The 19,593-nt window shown below is 36.0% G+C and overlaps 1 protein-coding gene across 1 annotated transcript in view; it reads left to right on the forward strand.

Moving 5' to 3' along the window:
• The first annotated feature begins 395 nt into the window (after positions 1-395).
• Positions 396-19,593, forward strand: part of IMPG2 (interphotoreceptor matrix proteoglycan 2) — a 32,467-nt gene continuing 13,269 nt past the window's right edge. Inside the window, exons 1-8 of the mRNA XM_054701112.1 lie at positions 396-403; positions 695-843; positions 2,008-2,090; positions 4,051-4,212; positions 7,721-7,779; positions 9,418-9,438; positions 15,977-16,221; positions 17,797-17,882. Coding sequence (XP_054557087.1) covers positions 396-403; positions 695-843; positions 2,008-2,090; positions 4,051-4,212; positions 7,721-7,779; positions 9,418-9,438; positions 15,977-16,221; positions 17,797-17,882 — 813 coding nt within the window. The remainder of the gene's footprint in view (positions 404-694; positions 844-2,007; positions 2,091-4,050; positions 4,213-7,720; positions 7,780-9,417; positions 9,439-15,976; positions 16,222-17,796; positions 17,883-19,593) is intronic.

Consider the following 19,593-nt stretch of genomic DNA (forward strand, 5'->3'; position numbering starts at 1 on the left):
AGTTCCAAATAAATGTCATGATTCTTTGGGTTTACTTTTGTAAAGAATGCCTGTGGGATTTTGGTGGGGATTACATTGAATCTGCATGTTGCTTTAGGTAATATAGCCATTTTAATGACATTATTCTGATGGAAATGTTCTTTCCTGTACTATCCAAATGGTAGCCATTAATCATATGTCACTATTGAGCACTTGAAAAACATAGTGTGAATGAAGAACTGAATTTTAAACTTTACTTAATTTTAGTTAATTCAAATTGTCACATATATCCAGTGACTAACTTATTGGATAATGCCATTCAAGAGGACTAAAGGTTTTGGATAAAGAAGCAGGTAAATAAATGAACAAAATAATTTCCTAGAGTGATAACAAATGAGAAAAATGAAAACAGGGTGATGAAATGGTAAGTAGGAAAGTACTTTATATAGGGTGATTCTCACAGAATAGGCATCAATTAATGTAAAATAAATGAATTATGAACACTGCTATTTTTATTTTTAATTTATTTTTTACATCATTGTTCATTTTTAAACAATATTTGCTTCCCCCACCCCTCAGGTGTAGTCCCCACAGAGTTTCCTTCACCAATGTACCTGTGCACCATCATCTCAGTCCCCTGTGCTCCTTCCTCCCTCCCTTTGCTCCCTCTCCTATTTTTTAAAATTTGCTTTACTCAGTAATTTGTTTTGGAAAGCTTATTTGGAGATCTAGTGACTTCCTTTTTGGAAAACAACTCCCCAAATAAAACCTTACATTTCTATCACTGTATTAACTCTCAACATTTTCCCTCCAGTCCTGAATTGTCATCGCCACTTCCTATTGATGATATCTCAACATTGGGAGGTATGTTTTGTGCCTTTATCCTTTTCTCTTTTTAAATTATCTATAGCTTAACACAATTTTGCCAGCAAACATACTTTTTAGCTTACATTTTAAAAACACTATGTTGGGGTCTCTCTGGTGGTGTAAGGGGTTAAGTCTCGGCACTATGAAGCTATCAGCAGGCACTGCAGCATGAGTTTGATCCCTGGCCAGGGAGCTGACCCATATGGCACAGCAGACCTCTCCTGACTCTCCTGCTGCTCCCCTCAGCAGTGTATTTCAGGCCATCTGCCTTTTCTGCTCCCTACTCGTCTCTGGTGAATCCTCTCACCTCCCTGAATCTCTGGCCTACACCCCAGCTCTTGTATGCATAAATAAATAAATCTTTAAAAAAAAAAAAAAACATGTTTCTTTCTCCTTATATGTTATTCAAGAATCTCAACGAAAAGTAGTTCTTTTTCATTTATTTTATTGTGGGCACTTAAAAATCGTTATTAAGCATAATCCAGAAAACTACTTAAAACAAAATTTAAGAATTCTAAGGCAAAGATCTCTGTACCCACTGCATAAGTCAAAGGAAGCTTTCTAGTTTCACCATTTGTCTTTTAGTGGTTCCCAAAGTATTTTTCTGATTGTGTTCTGTGGTGCACTATAACATGTTCCTATGAACTCTGTTTTCTGTAAATTGGCAGTTACATTATTTAATTTTTTCAAAAGCTTCTCTCTATTGAAATGTCAAAATATTCAGAAGTAGTCAGAATATTCAAAATATTCCAAGTACTCAAAAGTAGTCACAATGAACTGCAATTTCAAGAATGATCAATTCCTGCCAGTTTCTAACTTTCACCCACTTTGCCTCTTCTTTCAGTATCTGCCCCCTTACTAGTTCCTCAGGGATAGGGAGTTTGTCTGTAACGCTTGTGTCTTGCATAAAGCCTGACATAGAGTAGGTCCTCAGTAAATTAATGATGAATTAATAAATGGCTCAGAATTATTTCTTCTTCTGCAAATATACTTGAGGTTAGATTTAGAATACACTAGATTTCCAGCATGAAAAAGCAAATGACTTACATAATTATATTTAAACTAGACTTATAGAAATGGTTTTGAAATCAGTTCTATGTTTTTAAATATGAATTCTGACTTAGGGACTGAATTCAGACATGTTTTTGCTTTTCTACTTAGGCGCTATTCTCAGTGTTCCATATCCAAGTGTGACTTCCTATGAAGGTACCTCAGAGAATAACTTGGAGAGGCAGGAGGAGAATGTGAGTGATATTCTGGTTTGTTAGTTAGTATCTAGTGTGAAGAACAGTTTGTGGAAATGGGATTTCTGAAATGGTACACTAAAAGTAAGCTGAGATTCCTTAGAGTCTAGTAAATCTGCTTTTGACCAGGGAGGGTTTCAGATTGTAAATGGAGACTTGGGGTCTAGGGATATTTAATGTAGAGATATCTAACAATTAGATTGTTAGTATCTCTACTTGAAAATGAAGTCTATGGTATGTTTTTACCATTCAGTTTTTTTTCTAATATATTTTTTACCTTCCATTTTAGAAATTATTTCTATTTTTTTAGTAGTTACAAATTATAATATATGATCTAGCAAAGCTTAAGTTTTTCAAAATGTTTATATTTTTCCTCAGCAATGCAGGAACATTAGAATATTACAATTCAAAGGATCACCCTATTGATTAACCTGGTTTTTTTTTGCCAGTATTTTTGTTCTTTCTCCTTTTTTGTTTTTTCTTTTTAACCCCACAATTTAGAATGTATTATACAAAGTTTGTTGAATGCTTACCCAATGTTATTTTATTTTCTTAAATTTTTTTTGTTGTTGTTGCGTTTTGGTAATCTCTTCTGTGAAAACTTTTCTTCTGAAATAGTTGCTTCTGATACTACTTTAGTAAAAGTCTCTCACTGGTTCAATCTCAGATTTTGATCACCTGAAAATTTCTTTATTATCCCAGGAAGATATTCTAAATCTGTGTAAATTCCAGATTGAGTTTTTTGAGGAGGGCAGGTCAAGGTTTTATTTCACTATATTTTATTGTTGCTACTGAGAATCAACTGTCAACTCAGTTGTTATTCCCTTGTGGATAATTTGGCTGTTTTTTTTGTCTACTTTTAAGTAACTATACATACATATATACACACACACACACACACACACACACATATATATATACATATATGCATATATATAAAAATATACATATGATCATATGGCATAATAACTTAGAAATACCCTCATTTCTTTGTTAAATTGTTAATATCAGTATGCATTCATGGATTTTTTTTTTTATTATTTGGATTATAATACAATTTTCATTTTGTTGCTTGAATTGTTCCAGCTTTGACCACTCTGGAAGACGTGGATTTTAGTAATACAGAGTACAAAAAATTGTTTATGTGGTCTCAGACTCCACAGAGCAACTAATCTTTAAGAAACTACCACTTGCTGAATTTGAAGTTATATGTAAAAAAAATTCACAATTGTCTGAAAATGCTATTAATATATTTCTCCCTTCCCCAATACATATATCTCTGTGACTGTGTATTATTCATGTACTTCATATTAAACAAGATACTGCAATAGGGTGAATGCAGAAAGACATAACGAGATTTCAGTATTCATTTATTAAATTAGATATTAAAGAACTTATAAAATACAAATGTCATTCTTTTCACTAATTTTATCTTGCAGAATATATTGTTAATTTTTATACAGTCTGAGCTTATTATTTTACCGATTTAGTAAGTACGTAAAAAATTTCTCTTTTTTGTTTAGTAAATATCTACAGACATAACCTATAAAAATCAAAGTTTTTTGAGCTCCTCAATGATTTTTAAGAATATAAAAGGATCCTAAAACCAAAAAGCTTGAGACTCACTCTTCTAAGCTATTTTCAGATATAACTTTGGCATAGTCACTTCTTTTTAACTCATTTGCTGATGTCAACTTTGGTGGCTATCTGGAAAGTTTCCTGTCTTCCCCTGAACTGTCTTTATATGTTCCAAGGAATGTACATATGCTCAGTAGATTTAATATTAGGCTGTGTTTTAAAGCCCACCTAGTAGTTCCAAAGACATGACATGTGCTCTGTAAAAGGTCATCATCATAAGTTGCATTAGTAGTATTGTTTGGCATTTAATAGGTAGCCAAAAATACTTATTGATTAAATGAGTCCACATTGACATTTATTGTTCTTTTCCTAAAAAAATTAGATTAGTAATGAAATTGAGAATGTGATAGAGGAATCCACAAAACTGGCAGATGAGCAGATTGCAGAGTTCAGTATCCACCTTTTGGGGGAGCAATACTTGGAAGAACTCCAGGATCCCTCTAGTTTTCACCATCAGCGCCTTGTAGAAGAGTTCATTTCAGAGGTGGGTGATCTTTATTGCTTATTTTTATTCATTTTTTTAATACACAAGACAGTTTGCTGAAGTGAATTTCCCATATTCACAACATTGGTTCAAGGTAGGTTTAGGAGTCAGTCTACATACTTGGTTTAGGGGATGATGATTTACCATTTCTTCCAAAAGTTCATGAAAAATTCACAGGAAGAAGATGAGTTATGTTCTTTGGTTGGGGGATGTTTTTTAAAAAGGAATTCTTTAAAGAATCATGTATTTTATCATTCACAACTTTACTTTCTGGGAGAATTCTCTATAGCATTTCAACTCAAGGTTATTTTAGTCAGAAAGGACCCATAATTTACCTGCTTTTGTACGTCTTTGCAGGGACAAAGACATAAAAATGCCCATCTTCCCTCTCTGTCTGATGATAGAGCATATCATTCCTTCCTGTTTATTTCTTTTCCATTCCCTCTTGATGGGATTCTCCTTGGCCATGTTTTTCAATTCCACTACCTTGGATTAATTTCCTTCTCTAGACACTGTGTCTAGATGAGGAAAAAAAATGCGCATCTCTCAGCCAAATAGCATCATTGAAGCCATCAGACATGGGTAGTCTAGGTCAGACGATTAATTTCCTAGCTTTGGGGCCAAGTTGTGAGGCTGTATGGTATGTGGAAGAAATGTCAGCCAGGCCAGTGGCCACCTGGCATCAGATAATGTCTTGGATCTGCTTTCTGCTTCTCTCTGCCCTTGGATTAAGGGAACGTTAATAAACCTGGGTGTGTGGGTAAACTGTTGTGCTGAATGACTGCATATTTAGAGAAAGTCTAATAAACACTGAAAAACATCCCCAGCAGTGACTTTATGAGGTAGGTAGCTATTGACTTGTGGTAATTCAAGGGTGATGAGGGCTTTGGGCCTGCTATGAAATAATTCCTTCTCTAATTTATCTCTAAACCTGGTCCCTTTACCTGGAATAAAATATCTACCAACCACCACATGTTTGTGTAGAACAGCAGGGTCAGAGACTGTGCTTTGACCGGTTTGTCATCATGTGTACTGCAAACTGAAGGGGACCCTTTAGCTCTCTTAGGGCACAGTCACAGGAATTCTTCCTGCAGTATTACTTCCTAGGTACTACGGAAGACATACAGGGAAAAAGAAAGCCTGTTTGGAGAGGATTGAGGTTCAGGAGCTTTTATTCTTTTTTCTTTCCTTTTCTTTCTCTCTCTTTCTTTTTTATTGAGAAGAGTAAGACAAGTTTGGGACAACAGCAAATATGACTTCAGAGAGGGAAAAGTTAGCGTGATAGGCTTGGGGGAACTGGTATCTGGACACAGCCACATACCAACACAGTGTCCATGCACGGTTTTATGTCTGTTGGCTCACAGCAGCCATGGGGGTAAGATCTCCATTTTTACAGATAAAGCTCTGGAGGAAAGTAACCTTTTCATGATCATTTCAGTCTTTAGGAATAGAAGGAAAAAACTTCCTTTCAGAGTGTTTCTTTGAATTCCCTTTGTTTTAATTCAGGTGAGAAGTTATGGTGAGTTCCATAGCTTTCCCAGTCCTACTTCTAACATTTCACCATATTTATGAGGCAGGGGAAAGAGAAAGAGGCATGCCATTCAGTGAGGGAGAATACAGGTTTTGGCGTTAGGGAAATTTAGGGTTGAATACATTCTGATGGAGTTACTAACCTAGTGTGTGATCCTGAGCAAATTATTTTCTCAGAGTCTCAGTTTGCTTATCTACAAAATTGCGAAAATATGTATCTCTTAGGTTTGTTGCAATAATTAGAATTCATATTGCAATGTACCAGGCACATAGCAGTCATTCAATAAATTGTACCTGTTGTTAATCTTGATGTTAGTAAAGTAGAATGGCTTTTTGCAACTAGACACTTGTACAGTAGCTAAATAGGTGTGGTGAATTAGAATACCTATACATGTTTAGACTCGGTAGATGGCAAAACCCAAAAAGAGATAGGTTTAGTAATAATAATAATAATGTACAGTTGTACAACATTTTGCAGTTGATGGAGTTCTGTCAGGTACCATCATTTTAATCTTACAATAACCAATGTTGTTGTAGGGTAAGTCATTACTAGTTCTATAAGAGGCTTATGCATTGTCACTCTGCTAGCAAAACAGCTAGGACCATGCCTCAGCTATTCTTGGATTCCTAGTCCTATGGATTCCATTTCCATATCATCTTACAAGAATTATAACACTATTCTCTTTCCTCTCAGGGAATAAAGCAAGGTGAATTATTACAGTTAAAGAGTTTCATGGGTTTGGATTCTTTGTCCTTCTGGTATGAAGATATTCATTGATCCAAGATTTTAAAAAATCCCTCTCTCCTGGGTCCTCCCTGGTGGCGCAGTGGTTGAGAGCTGGATTGCAAAGCTGCCCGCAGCCTCTGCAGTGCCGATTTGATCCCCAGCCGCAGGGCGAGGGTCCCACATGGCACGCATACCTCTCCTGCCACCCGCTGCTCCCCTCAGCAGTGTGCTTCCGTCCTTCTGCCTGCTCTGGCTCTGGTGAATTCTCTCACCCTCTCGCTCTTCTGACAGTACCCAGTGCTTCTATAAATAAATCTTTTTTTTTTTTTTAAATCCCTCTCTCCTGATTACATGAAGACTTGGTTTTAAGAGCAGAAGCCCAGAGATGTCCCCAAAGACCACTAACCCCTTAATTCCTGTATTCTGGTATTGGTTCCATAGTTACTTAATTAGTGAGAATGTCAACGGAAATACTCAATTTTGTTTAAAATGTATTTGTATATAACCTGATTATTTTTAGGTCTTTAGTCCAGTCTGGCATTATTTTTTCTCCTTTAGTCACTAAGTTTGTATTGATTTACATGATTAGATTTTAAAGACTCTAATAAAACTGGCTCCTGTACATCCGATGCTCACAAATTGATCTTTTGATAGTTACCCTATCAGTCACTGTTTCCTAGCCACCTTAGTTAACAAAGTTCTTTCCGGGGTGGGGGTGGAGGGCTGAGTTCAGGCTTACAGATTTCTTTTCAATGTAGACCATGTTCACATTTGTGGGAACAGGAAACAGATGGTAACAAACATTTTTATAAAAATAAGCACTGACGATCAGTGTGTGTTTTGTGGCAAGATTTCTAATCCAAACAATTACGTTTTAAAATGTTATTACAGTGTTTTTTTTTTTTTTAGCAATGAATGCATTATTTGTACATTTCATCACAATAAGGAAGACATGGTGCCTTGCCAATATGACATATGATTTTTATAATTTGAAACAAAACCAATATTAAAGCACATTAAAATCTTGAAAGACAAAGTAAGAAGTAAAAATGTGCCAATGTGGAGATAGAGACTATTTTCTAACACAGTATCTATTGTAAATTTTTATTTAATTTTCTGTGTATCTATGTATGTGTACAAGCTCCCAATAATTGTAAACAGTATAATTTATATGCTACTCTTAAGTGTGCTATTTTCTATACACTTTTTCACATTCTCCATAGTTATACATTCTATTTTTATTTTTAATAGGTTGAAAATGCGTTTACTGGATTACCTGGCTACAAAGACATACGTATACTTGACTTTAGGTAAATAGACATACTCTAATGTTTGTTAGCACTTTTTATTTCTTTTGTATTTCTTTTTGTCTTTATTTCTTTATTTCTTTTGGACTCTCTTTTGTATTTTATATTCTCTAACAATGATTTGCAAAGGTTTGAATACTGCAATTTATTGCTTTTTCTAGTAAATTTGTTTTCTTTTTTTAAAATTTTTTTTAAAGATTTATTTATTTGTGCATACAAGAGCTGGGGTACAGGCCAGAAGTGTGTGTGTGTTGGGGGGTGAGAGGATTCACCAAAGACAGAGTGGAAAGCAGAACAGGCAGACTGACCGAAGTACTCTGCTGAGGGGAGTAGTAGGCAAGCCAGGAGAGGTCTGCTGCGCCATGTGGGTTGCTGCACGCCATGTGGGTTTCTCCCTGGCGGGCTGGGAATCGAACCTGCACTGCAGAGGCTGCAGACAACTTCACAGCGCAGCATTCAACCCACTGCGCCACTGGGGCAGGTCCCCGTTAGTGAGTCTTTTTTTTTTTTTTAAAAGATTTATTTATTTATTTATACAAGAACTGGTGTACAGGCCAGATGCGTGGGAGGATGAGAGGATTCACCAGAGACAGAGCCAGGAACATAACAGGCAGACTGACTGAAGTACACTGCTGAGGGGAGCAGCGAGCGCGACAAGAGAGGTTTGCCATGCCATTTGGGACCCTCGCAGGCCGGCTGGGATTGAACCTGCGCTGCAGAGGCTGCGGACAGCTTCACAGCGCGGCGCTCAACAGCCTGCGCCACCAGGGGAGGCCCTGCTTAGTGAGTCTTAATGAGGAATAAATGAACTAAATTTATGCAGGATGCTTAGTACAGTTCCTGGCTCAGTGAATGTTCTATTAAGTGTCATTATATAAAATAAATAAATATTAAAAACTATAGTTAGTCAATTCTGACCATTCCCAAATGTGAGAATTGACTTTCTATATACCATCTGATTTTCTTTCCATTTATTTTAAATACTACATAACACACGGTAGCTCCAAAAATGGAATCCTGATTTTGTTAATGTCAACAACTCTGCTTAAGTCCTCTGCTAATTTACTGAAAAAAGTTTATTAATAAAGGGCATCCCCAGTGGCGCAATGGTTGAGCGCTGGGTTGCAAAGCTGCCCGCAGCCTCTGCAGCGCCAGTTTGATCCCCAGCTGCTCCCCGGCCACCGGAGGAGGGTCCCACATGGCGTGCAGACCTCTCCTGCCGCCCGCTGCACCCCTCAGCAGTGTACTTCGGTCCTTCTGCCTGCTCTGCTCCCGGCTCTGGCTCGGTGAATTCTCTCACCCTCCTGCGCTTCAGACTGTACCCAGTTTTTGTATAAATAAATAAATAAATCTTAAAAAAAAGTTTATTAATAAAGAGATAACCATATATGAAGTCTTTTAAACCAAGTTTAATGATAAGTTTTATAACTATTGGTTTTAAAATAGAATACTTTCTCTACCTTTGCTTACTTCCTTCAATCTGTAGGAATTTATCAGTATTTGTTATGATACCACATATGCATTTTCATTTCAGGAAACATTTCAAGGTAAAAATATATTAAGAACTTGTACTTTGATGAATAATGTTATAATTACAACTGTCTTAAACTCTGCTTAACACAATCAATTTTTTGTTTTCAGGTCCCCCAAGGAAAATGGCAGGTAGGGTACTTTTTGGTATTTTCTATGCACTTGACTGAATAAGGAGGTAGTTTAGAAAATTTGGTGCCCTAGGTCTAATGGAGCATGGTTTAATCCTTTCATTGCTTCCACTATCATTTTCTATCTTCTTATAGATTGGGGGTTGGGAAACTTTTTATGTTAAGGGTCAGGTAGTAAATACTTTACATTTTTTGAAGCCATATGGTCTTTGTTGCAACTACTTGACTTACCACTAGTAGATAAAAGTAGATACAGACCATATATTGAAAATGAATATGGATCTGGTCGAATAAAACTTTATTTATGGACATTGAAATCTGAATTCATATAATTTTCACATGTCAGAAATACTGTTCTTCTTTTGATTTTTTACAACCTTTTAAAAATTCAGAATCCTTTAACTCATGGACAGTGGCTTGGATTTGTCTCACAAACTGTAGTGTGCAGGCTCCTATTCTAGGTTGTTGACTGACAAGTATTTTATTTTATTTATTTTTTTAGTTTTTTTAAAAAGATTTATTTATTTATACAAGAACTGGGGAACAGTCAGAGGCACAGGAGGGTGAGAGAATTCACCAGAGACAGAGTGGGAAGCAGAACAGGCATAAGGATTGAAGATCCTGCTGAGGGGAGCAGCCAGCGAGGCAGGAGGGGTCTGCCGCACCATGTGGGTTTCTCCCTGGCTGGCCAGGAATAGAACCCACGCTACAGAGGCTGCAGACAGCTTCACAGTGCTGTGCTCAACCTGCTGTGCCACTGGAGAGGCCCAGACTGACAAGTATTTTAAATATTGAATTATAATTAATTTAAAATAAGAATAAAAACTTGCACTAATGCAACCACTTACAGTATATTTTGTCATTGAATTGTATAGTCACTGCCCTTTAAAAAAGTAAATGCAGTGGAGAAAGTGATCTGGGTAATAGTTGACTTGCAAAAACATCTTCACTCAGGAGTTTTGTAGAAGTAGCATAATCTAAAAGCGTAGTTAATGCACCTCCTGAAGTTTGCTTTGTCTCTTTTAACCTTGGGATTAAAATTTATTTAAAAATCAATTTCTCTTGGAAGATTTATTAGTATAATGCAGAATTTATGAAGCAAATGCTAAATATGTATTTGTTCAGAGATATAGTAATATTTCTTCATTGTAATATTTTATGTTTGGAAATGACTTTTGGACATCCTCATTTTATTTATATTACTTTAGCAAGTATTTACTATGTGTCTACAAATTGGGTAAACCCTCTGCCTATAAAAATGAGTAACTAACTCTTTGTCTCTACCCTCTAGAAACACACAGTCTAATAAAAAGTGATTTCAGAGACTGTCAAAGTGCTCATTCTTTCATTTTATTTTCTTATATCCCTGTGAGATATTAAAAATGAAATTAATATAAATCTCCTTTTTAAGGTGAGGAAAATTTGCCTCAGAGAGGCAAAATGAATTACTGTAAGTTTTATTAGTAGGATATATCATATATTTTGACCAAGCTTATCTGAGTTTGGAATTCTGTACTCTTAGTACATGGAGCTGTTGTCTGTGTATGTATCATAAGTATGTGTGTTGATGGTCAGCACTCAACCAAAAGGCCTGATTGTTTCACTGCTACCCTCTCAAGAGTGATAAGAATGTTAGAACAACCCAGACTCTAACATTAACCCTGTGACTATTATTTTTTTTAAACCCTGTGATTAAAAGAATGATAGCCACCTCCTGAATGCTAAGAGTCTCAGGGACATAGATAACAATTCAATATGAAGTAATTAGGTTTTATGATAGAATTGTTAATTTTGGTAGACTTTCCAATGTTGTCCAGTATTACCCAGTTGATGAAACTCTTCCTAACTTTTTGGTATACCTTTATTCTGAGCTGTGTGTGAGTGAATATGTGGTACAGAAATAACCTATATAACATATAATCTCCTCTGTAAACATTTGTATGTACATGAAATTTTCTGTTTGCTTTGCGTCTCTTTCAAGGTGTACATGTTACAATAATACAAGGATCAGCAATGTATCTGCCTGTTATACATACTTCAAAAATTCAACTCCAGATTTTGGAGAAGGAATGTCTGAGTTCTTCAAAATATCTGTATTTTGGTCAATCTTAATGAGACATAGCATTTTTTTCTTAATCTGCACATGTCAAACAGCCAATCAAGGCATTTGAGGTGAAAGAATAAAAAAGGGTAACTTCACCCCCACATCATTGATGTCTCTGGAAATAACTGTCAGACAGAGAAACTTTCCTCTACATAGCAGCTATTTCAGTCTAGTTTAGATGAAAGAGGATGATACAGTGAATGGCTAACTTTGAGTCGCTGAGCACAAAGAGCCAGCACAGATTTCTTCAATCAGATAATGTTTTGTCTATCAGTGTGCCTTCCACTTTGTATACACTTCCTTGGTCTCTTGACTTTCTCTCTCTTGACCCTCATTTGGAGATGTCTTTGTATGCCGTTTACCATGCCAGAACTCGTTCTGTTCTAGATCACATCAAGTTCTCAGTTCTGAGAATAGATGGTCTCCTGATACCTCAAATGTTTCTTTCAGTTCTCTTTCCAGGATAAAAACATGGTGATAAATTACAACATCTCTCTGAGGCATTTTATCTTCTTTAATGTAGATTATTATTTTATCTTCTTTAATGAATTTATCCTCACTAGACTATGTAGATTATAATAGAAGTGGTATTTTGAATAACAGTTTAAGAATGTCCAAGAGAGACCTTGGGAGACAAATTACATTTTGCCAATAAAGAGTAAGGCCAGTAATCTAACCCAGACTTCCTGATCTGCATACATTTCTTGATCCAGGAACATTTCTCTTGATCTTCTCCTTGTGATATTTAAAAAGTCATGCAAGGGTTGTGGTAAGCTTCCAGTAAAAGCTTGATTCTCCTTATCTGATTTTTGCAGAGTTTAGGAACCAACTCAAGTGCTAACTGGCACAACTTTTCCTTCTCCATTCTTTCCTTATCTTTGCTTCCTACCTTAAGCCATGTTAACTTGGTAATAGGTTATGCAAAGATCCCAAGGAAAAGTTCACTTTTCAGCAGATGCAGGCATGGTCCATCCCTTAGATCCTGGGAAGGGTATGTATATCCTCACTAGATTTGGGGTGTAACTGTGATACATTGTGCCTAAAGTGATTACTCAGAAGATGCAAATAATATAGATACCTTTTAGAGTAAAAAATTATTCTTTTTTAAGTAGACTAAAAATCCCTCAGATTACGTCAGGAGTATCACATACCATCATATAAGTGGCACAGATTTAATTGTCTTATCTTCCTGCATTGGTGAATAAAATTGACCTGTGATTTTTCATTATTTTCAAGTTTTTTTATTAAACAGCTATGAGCTAGCCTTGTGTTAGATGCTTGGGACACATATGGTATGGAGAATTCTGACCAGTAGGTGTCCCTCTTACTGCTTTAGTTTTCCTGGAAGCCATCCTTTGCTTATTTTAGTGTATTTTACTGTGAATTTATTCCCTTAGTAAACAAGATCAGGAATTATTTATGAATCAAATTATTCTGACATGAAACATTAAGGGAAGTTCCAGATGACAAGCAGATGTTTTGCCACTTAGTAGAGCATCAGGGTGTCAGATGTAGAGCCCTAGACTACCTTATTAGATCCTAGACTATCAAAACCTGAATGAAATTATTGAGAGTCAGGAACATCAAAGAAACCTGCTACTTGGCAGGTGAGAGCTGTCACCTTCATGGTGTCTCCTGTAGTCCAAGGTGTGATCTGAAGGATGCAGACCCAGGACAGGTCCAGAGCTGTGAGTTCTTCCAGGAAAGGGTGGTTTCATAGAGGGTTCATGCTTATTGAATCACAAAATGCAACACATTCTCTAGGATGTCAATTGATCCATTTTAAGTGAGAAATAGATCTGATTATTGCATCAACTTGCTTTGCATTCTTTCCCCACAGAAAAGTCTTTAGGGAGTTAAAAGTCAGGAGTTCCCTTTGCCAGTTAGGTGATCTCAGTGGCCATTATCATTAAGTCATGCTTTTGTAGTCGTCTCCAAGCTAAGAATTTCTTATAAGGAAGTCACAATACACTGATCAGAAGCCTTCCGATAATTAATTGTTTAATTCCTTTTTCTTGACTTCATGATACCATTCTCTGTATGTTGACACTTTTTCGTTAGATAACTGAGTATCTTCACTGGGTGGTAGTTTTCATATTCAGACAATAAATTCTTGTTTATTTAGTAGGCAGTGGATCTCTCTCAGTGCCAGGTGACCAAGCTGAACATTGGAACAGAAGTTCAAAAAGAGGCTGAAGGGCAGTTATTGTAAATGAGATCTTTTTGCAAAACAGAAAAAGCTATAATCAAGAACATACAAAAATACATAAGTAAGTTTAGAGCAGGAAGTGCTTAATTTTTTTATGCTTTGATTTGGGAGTCATTTTGCTCTTACAGAATCCTGAAGATGGCAAATTGTTTACCTCTCATGTCTGTCGTGAGTGATTCATCTCTAGGAAGGTAGTATTCTTTCTTCTGGAGGGATGTTGCTGTAGCTTAGATCTGCCTCTAATGGCATGTTGCATAGACAGGCTGGAGATCAGACTAGAGCAAAGCTGTCCCCATATTTCTCCTGGTAATTAGTTGAATTAAAGCTGCCAAGATTGTGCCAGAGTAGTTCAGAATGCAGGTGCTGAAGTCAGACAGATCTGTGTTTGAATCTTTTTTTTTTTTTAAACACTTTTTTTTAAAAAAAGATTTATTTATTTATTTATACAAGCACTGGGCACAGTCAGAAGTGCAGGAGGGTGAGAGAATTCACCAGAGCCAGAGCAGGGAGCAGAGCAGGCAGAAGGACCGAAGTACACTGCAGAGGGGAGCAGCGGGCAGCAGGAGAGGTCTGCGCGCCATGTGGGACCCTCCTCCGGTGGCCGGGGAGCAGCTGGGGATCGAACTGGTGCTGCAGAGGCTGCGGGCAGCTTTGCAACCCAGCGCTCAACTGCTGCGCCACTGGGGAGGCCCCTGTGTTTGAATCTTTATTTCTTACTTACATGTTATGAAATTTTAGGTTTTGTAACTGTTTTAAAGTTCTTTTTTTTTTTTTTTTTTTAAGATTTTTAAAAAATTTATACAATAGCTGGGATAAAGACCAGAGGTGAGGGAGGGTGAGAGGATTCACCACAGACAGAGTGAGCAGCAGAACAGGCAGAATGACCGAAATACACTGCCGAGGGGAGCAGGGGCTGTGACAGGAGAGGTCTGCCTCGTCATGTGGGACTCTCCCTGGCTGGTTGGGAATCGAACCCATGCTGCAGAGGCTGCGGAAAGCTTCACAGGGCTGTGCTTACCCAGCTGCACCACTAGGGAGGCCCTGCTTTAAGTTCTATATCTTAACCATAATCCGAAGATAATAAATGTTCATGTGATATCTATCACATGGTAAACACTTACAAATTGTTAGCTTCTAGTTGTTGGAAACATCTGAATTAACATCTAAAAGTATTCCTGTTTGTTTTAAAGTTTTATATTTTGATATTATTTCTCCAAAATGACACATCAACTTCTACTTCTTTTATTTTCACTCTGTTCTTTATTCTAAGAAATCTTCTCTTTGTTTGCTCATAGAAAAGTAGACAGCAAAAAAATCCCATTTCCAGATAAAGTTATTTGTTAGTGGTTGTCAAGGTTTAGTCAACTCATTGATGAGGGAATCTGTAAAAAAAAATGAATTAGTTTGTAGAGCATTTGAAAAACAGAAATTTATGTAGTTGATTGGAAAAGGACTGCTCAATTTGACACAGAATTGGTTAATGCCCTAAAATGTAGTAAATTTGTAAATTTGGAGTTATTACTACCAGACAAAAAAATCACTTCTTAGTATGTTTTTACAATTTGCTATTAAATTTTATAGGTCTGTAAATTGTCTGGGCTACCAAACAAAAGTATGTCTCCTAAAAGACTTAGATAACTGTCCTATTAGAAAATATCCTATTATGATATTTTAAAAAAATCACAAATCATCAGTTTGCTTTATTCTCAAGGTTTTTATATTTTATGTCCACAATAATACCTTTGTTTTAGTTCACAGTAATTAAACTTCACTACATCACTGCCTGTTGTGGAGCACAAAATTCATCCAACAACAACAATAAACAAAATAAAGAGAAGACCACCCATTGTTGGGTGGAATTACAAGTTCTTTTCCTTTTTTTTTAATATCAGTGGAGAAGTAGGAAGCAGGTTAATAGTAGAGAGAAGCTGTTGGTTTTGATGGTAAAAAGATAGGGTAAAAATGTAGGTGAAGAAGATGCTTGAGTATTCTGCAAAATTGCTCTGTGGTATTCCTAGAACTCTCCAATTTCTTAGCTCTGTGAACCTCTGTTTTCTGGGGGATGTGGGGGGAATGGCAAAAAGTGGCCCGAAGTCTACAAGAATGGTGATGAAATCCATGCTTTTGGAGACTCTTCCTCTTGTCTAATGTTGTCCTCCATGGGTTCAAAGCTCCTTTTTTTGTGATTCCTTGGCAGTGCCTAATATGTCCTCTTTTCCTCCATAGTGGCATAGATGTTCATTACACAGTTACCTTCAATGGTGAAGCCATCAGCAATACCACCTGGGACCTAATTAGCCTTCACTCCAACAAGGTGGAAAACCATGGTCTTGTGGAATTGGATGATAAGCCCACTGTTGTTTATACAATTAGTAACTTCAGAGATTATATTGCCGAGATGCTGCACCAGAATTTTTTGATGGGGAACTCTTCCTTGCATCTGGATCCTGATTCCCTTCAACTTATCGATGGTGAGTTTGATACCCATCATGAAATGCTTGTTTAGTTTTAGTTCTTTTCCAGTATGAACACTGATTTCCCTAAGTATATGTGTTGCTGAGTGTTCTCTGCTGAGTGTTCTCTAGACTGCTTGACACGCGAGTCATCGTGACATGAATGGAACTTTAGTCATGCAGCTATTTTGGATAGGTTAATCAGGGGCTTTGACATATATATAGACCAAAAGACAAAAAGAGTGGGGAAAATGGAGAACAGTATGGAATTTGTAAGTAATTTAGAAAAAATAGGAGCCAAGTACAGAAAGTTCTTTTTGTTGCAATTGTAAATGGGATTATTTCCTCGACTTCTTTCTTTTTTAGTTTGTTGTTTTGTATAGGATTGCACTGATTTTTATGTATTGAGTATGTAACCTGTAATGTAATGATTGTAATGATTTATTGTTTCTTCATTGTAATGATTTATTGTTTCTAAGAGCTTTTTAGTGGAGTCTTTATGGGTTTTTGTGTATTACCATGTCATCTGAAAATAATGAAAGTTTTACTTATTTCTTTTCAATTTGGAGTCTATGTGATTTTCTGATTTGAAGCTTCAGTTTCTAACTTTGCCTTGTTAATTTTATTTCTGAGCTTATGAATATGTTTTTTGAACTTTCTTGTACCTTATTGATTTACTTTCCTGAGTTCTCTTCTATCATTTTCACTTGTTTTTCTGCAAGGTAATTGTATACATTTTTGGAAAGAGTTTTTGAAAAAAAAAAAAAAAAAAGTAAACCAAAATAGGATTTTTGGTTTCTGATTGATCCTTCTTTGTTAGGCCATTGAACAGATCAATAGAGAGAGATCTTCCTTCTACTTTTGGAGCATATAGCAGATTACCCTCCTTCCTTTTATTAATTCCCTCCCCCTTCCAGGTAAAATCAATTTCTTCCCTGTCTGTGTTCTCATACATTATATTCCTTCATAGTTTATGTTTGTGTTTGTCTCTCTGGCATAGGGAATATTTCCATAGAAGTTTGCCTTTATTAATGCTATAGCCATAATTTTGGCAAAGTCTGTAGTAACTAGCAAAGATACAGCAATTATTTGTTGAATTAAATTATGCAATCTATTATCTCATTGTTCTTTAATATTGCTATAGTGATAAATTTTTTGGTACCCTAACCAATTTTTCAAAGGCACTTCTGCCAAAAAGGAAATCACTTTGTATAATTTTCTCCAAACTTAATATCAACCAAATGAGTTGAAATGTCAGTTCAATTTTTTAATTTAAAATGCAAAAAGTTAATTTACAAATAATGGCTTCATAGAAACCTTGGGAAGAGTAATTCTGACTTGTTATAGGAAAAGAAATAATATAGGAATGTCCTAGATGTGATAATGGGACAAATATTTATGCTGAAATCTTATAATTCAGACACATTGTGCTAATCTAAGTAAAATATCTGTGTTTTCTAAGCAAGTCTCCTCAATCTGTTTTGCTAACATCTAAACTGTAGAGAAGGAGGATTTAGTTTTCAGTTGTACTTGAACCTCAAGTACAATAGTGTTTCAGCTAAAAAATGTTCTTTAATATTGTTCTTTATTTAGTGAAAGGAGCTTTACTTCCTCAAACTGAAGAGCGAGTTTGGAACACCCGAAGCTCGAGTCTTCAGACAACTCCACCATCTATTCTGGTTTGTATGTTTTATGCCTTGAACCAGGCACTCAACATTTGCTTTTTTTGTACCCTTACCTGCTTACTTTGGCATCATGAAATCAGAATATTTCTGATTTCAAATATTCTCTTACATCATCCCTGGAACATTATTCATAGTTGTCAACTCATGGGTTCCAAAAATTCATTTAAAAAATTTAAACCTTCTGCAGTGATTAAATGAAGTCCACACATTTGGTGTTAGCAAACTCCACACATGGTAAAAAACATATTTATGGTCTGTACTTGTTTGATGATAATTAACTATAAGTCCCCACTGTGTTGTTTTCTAAAAGTGACCAAGCAATGGTTTTTATAGCCAAGACTATAAATTGATGAACATGGGTACATAATATAGGTTTTTGTTCCCTGGGATTGTATTGAAGAGCAAGTTTAGAGTCCTAAGCATATAGGATCATGTATATATGGAAAGGGGAGAAGGAAGACTGAAAATATGGCTGGCTGTCAAATATCATGCAGGCTCCTTTTAACCTGAGCTGAAAACCTTCTCATTTGTACAGAAATAGCATAGAAAGAACTTTTTAAAAAATTTAAATCAAATTTTATTGATTTACCATTCATTTGCAAACTATATAGTTTGGGGGGCACAATTTCATTCCTTTGTATGTATATAAGCTTTGCTTATCCACCACCAAAGTTTTAGTGCAATTACACTGCCCGTTGTTACCTCTACCCTTGCTTCCACCCCTTCCAGTTTTCTTTTGATTAATACCATATTGAATTTTACTCTTCATTCCTACCATCTAACTTCCAGGGTACTCCCTACTCCCTCCAAACTTTCACTTGCCACTTCACCTGTAGGAAGGCATTCACTAGAAAAGAAAGTGACTTCCTCAAGTACAGTTAAAAAAACAGTAACAATGACAACTACCACTACAATCACAACTCCACGACAGACTTACCTGTCCACAATGAATACATTATTCTTTTATTATCACATAGACACAGCTGGGGGAACTCCCTTCCTTATTCTCCAGTCCTTCTAAACTTGCAGCACTTCTTTTCTGTCTCATATGACAAAATAAATTCCTGTTAATGAAATTAAAATACTTGAATTTTACTTAAGCATTAATATATGCAACAATTTCTTTTACTCAATTATATAGTAACTCAGATTGAAATGTGTAATCATAGAAATAATCACCAATTTTCATATTGAAGAAAAAAGGTTAGAGGGAGTTTGACATCAGAGATTACATTCATTTGGCATTTATTTATTCATTCACAAATATTTATTTTGTGTTTTTCATGTGCCAAGTGCTGGGGAAACTAAGACAAATAAGGTGTGGACTTGTCTACAAGAAATTTCCAGTCTGGTAGTAGTACACAGACTTTTGCACAAATTAGATGATGCTATCGTTGAAGTCTGTGGAGGGTGCACTGGGAGGGAATGGTGATTCATAAGAACATGGCATCACTAGTTTCTTCTAACCCCATTCAACTTCAGACTTCTATAACCCTAGAAGAAGATCTGAGATGATATTTTAGAATGATTTGTAAAGACAGGAGTTTCTATACAGTCAGTGTTTGCAAACCAGAAACCAGTTAGTTAGATAGAGCTATGGCATGTACTTTGGGGCCAAATTTATAGATTAGTAGATTTTGGCATGAATATAAAGATCTCCAACTTTTTTATTGTAAAGAACAGGAAGATCTGGTATCATTAATTT

This window comes from Talpa occidentalis, unplaced genomic scaffold, assembly GCF_014898055.3.
Source record: "Talpa occidentalis isolate TD23 unplaced genomic scaffold, MPIMG_talOcc4v2.1 talOcc4.4, whole genome shotgun sequence".
NCBI lineage: Eukaryota > Metazoa > Chordata > Mammalia > Eulipotyphla > Talpidae > Talpa > Talpa occidentalis.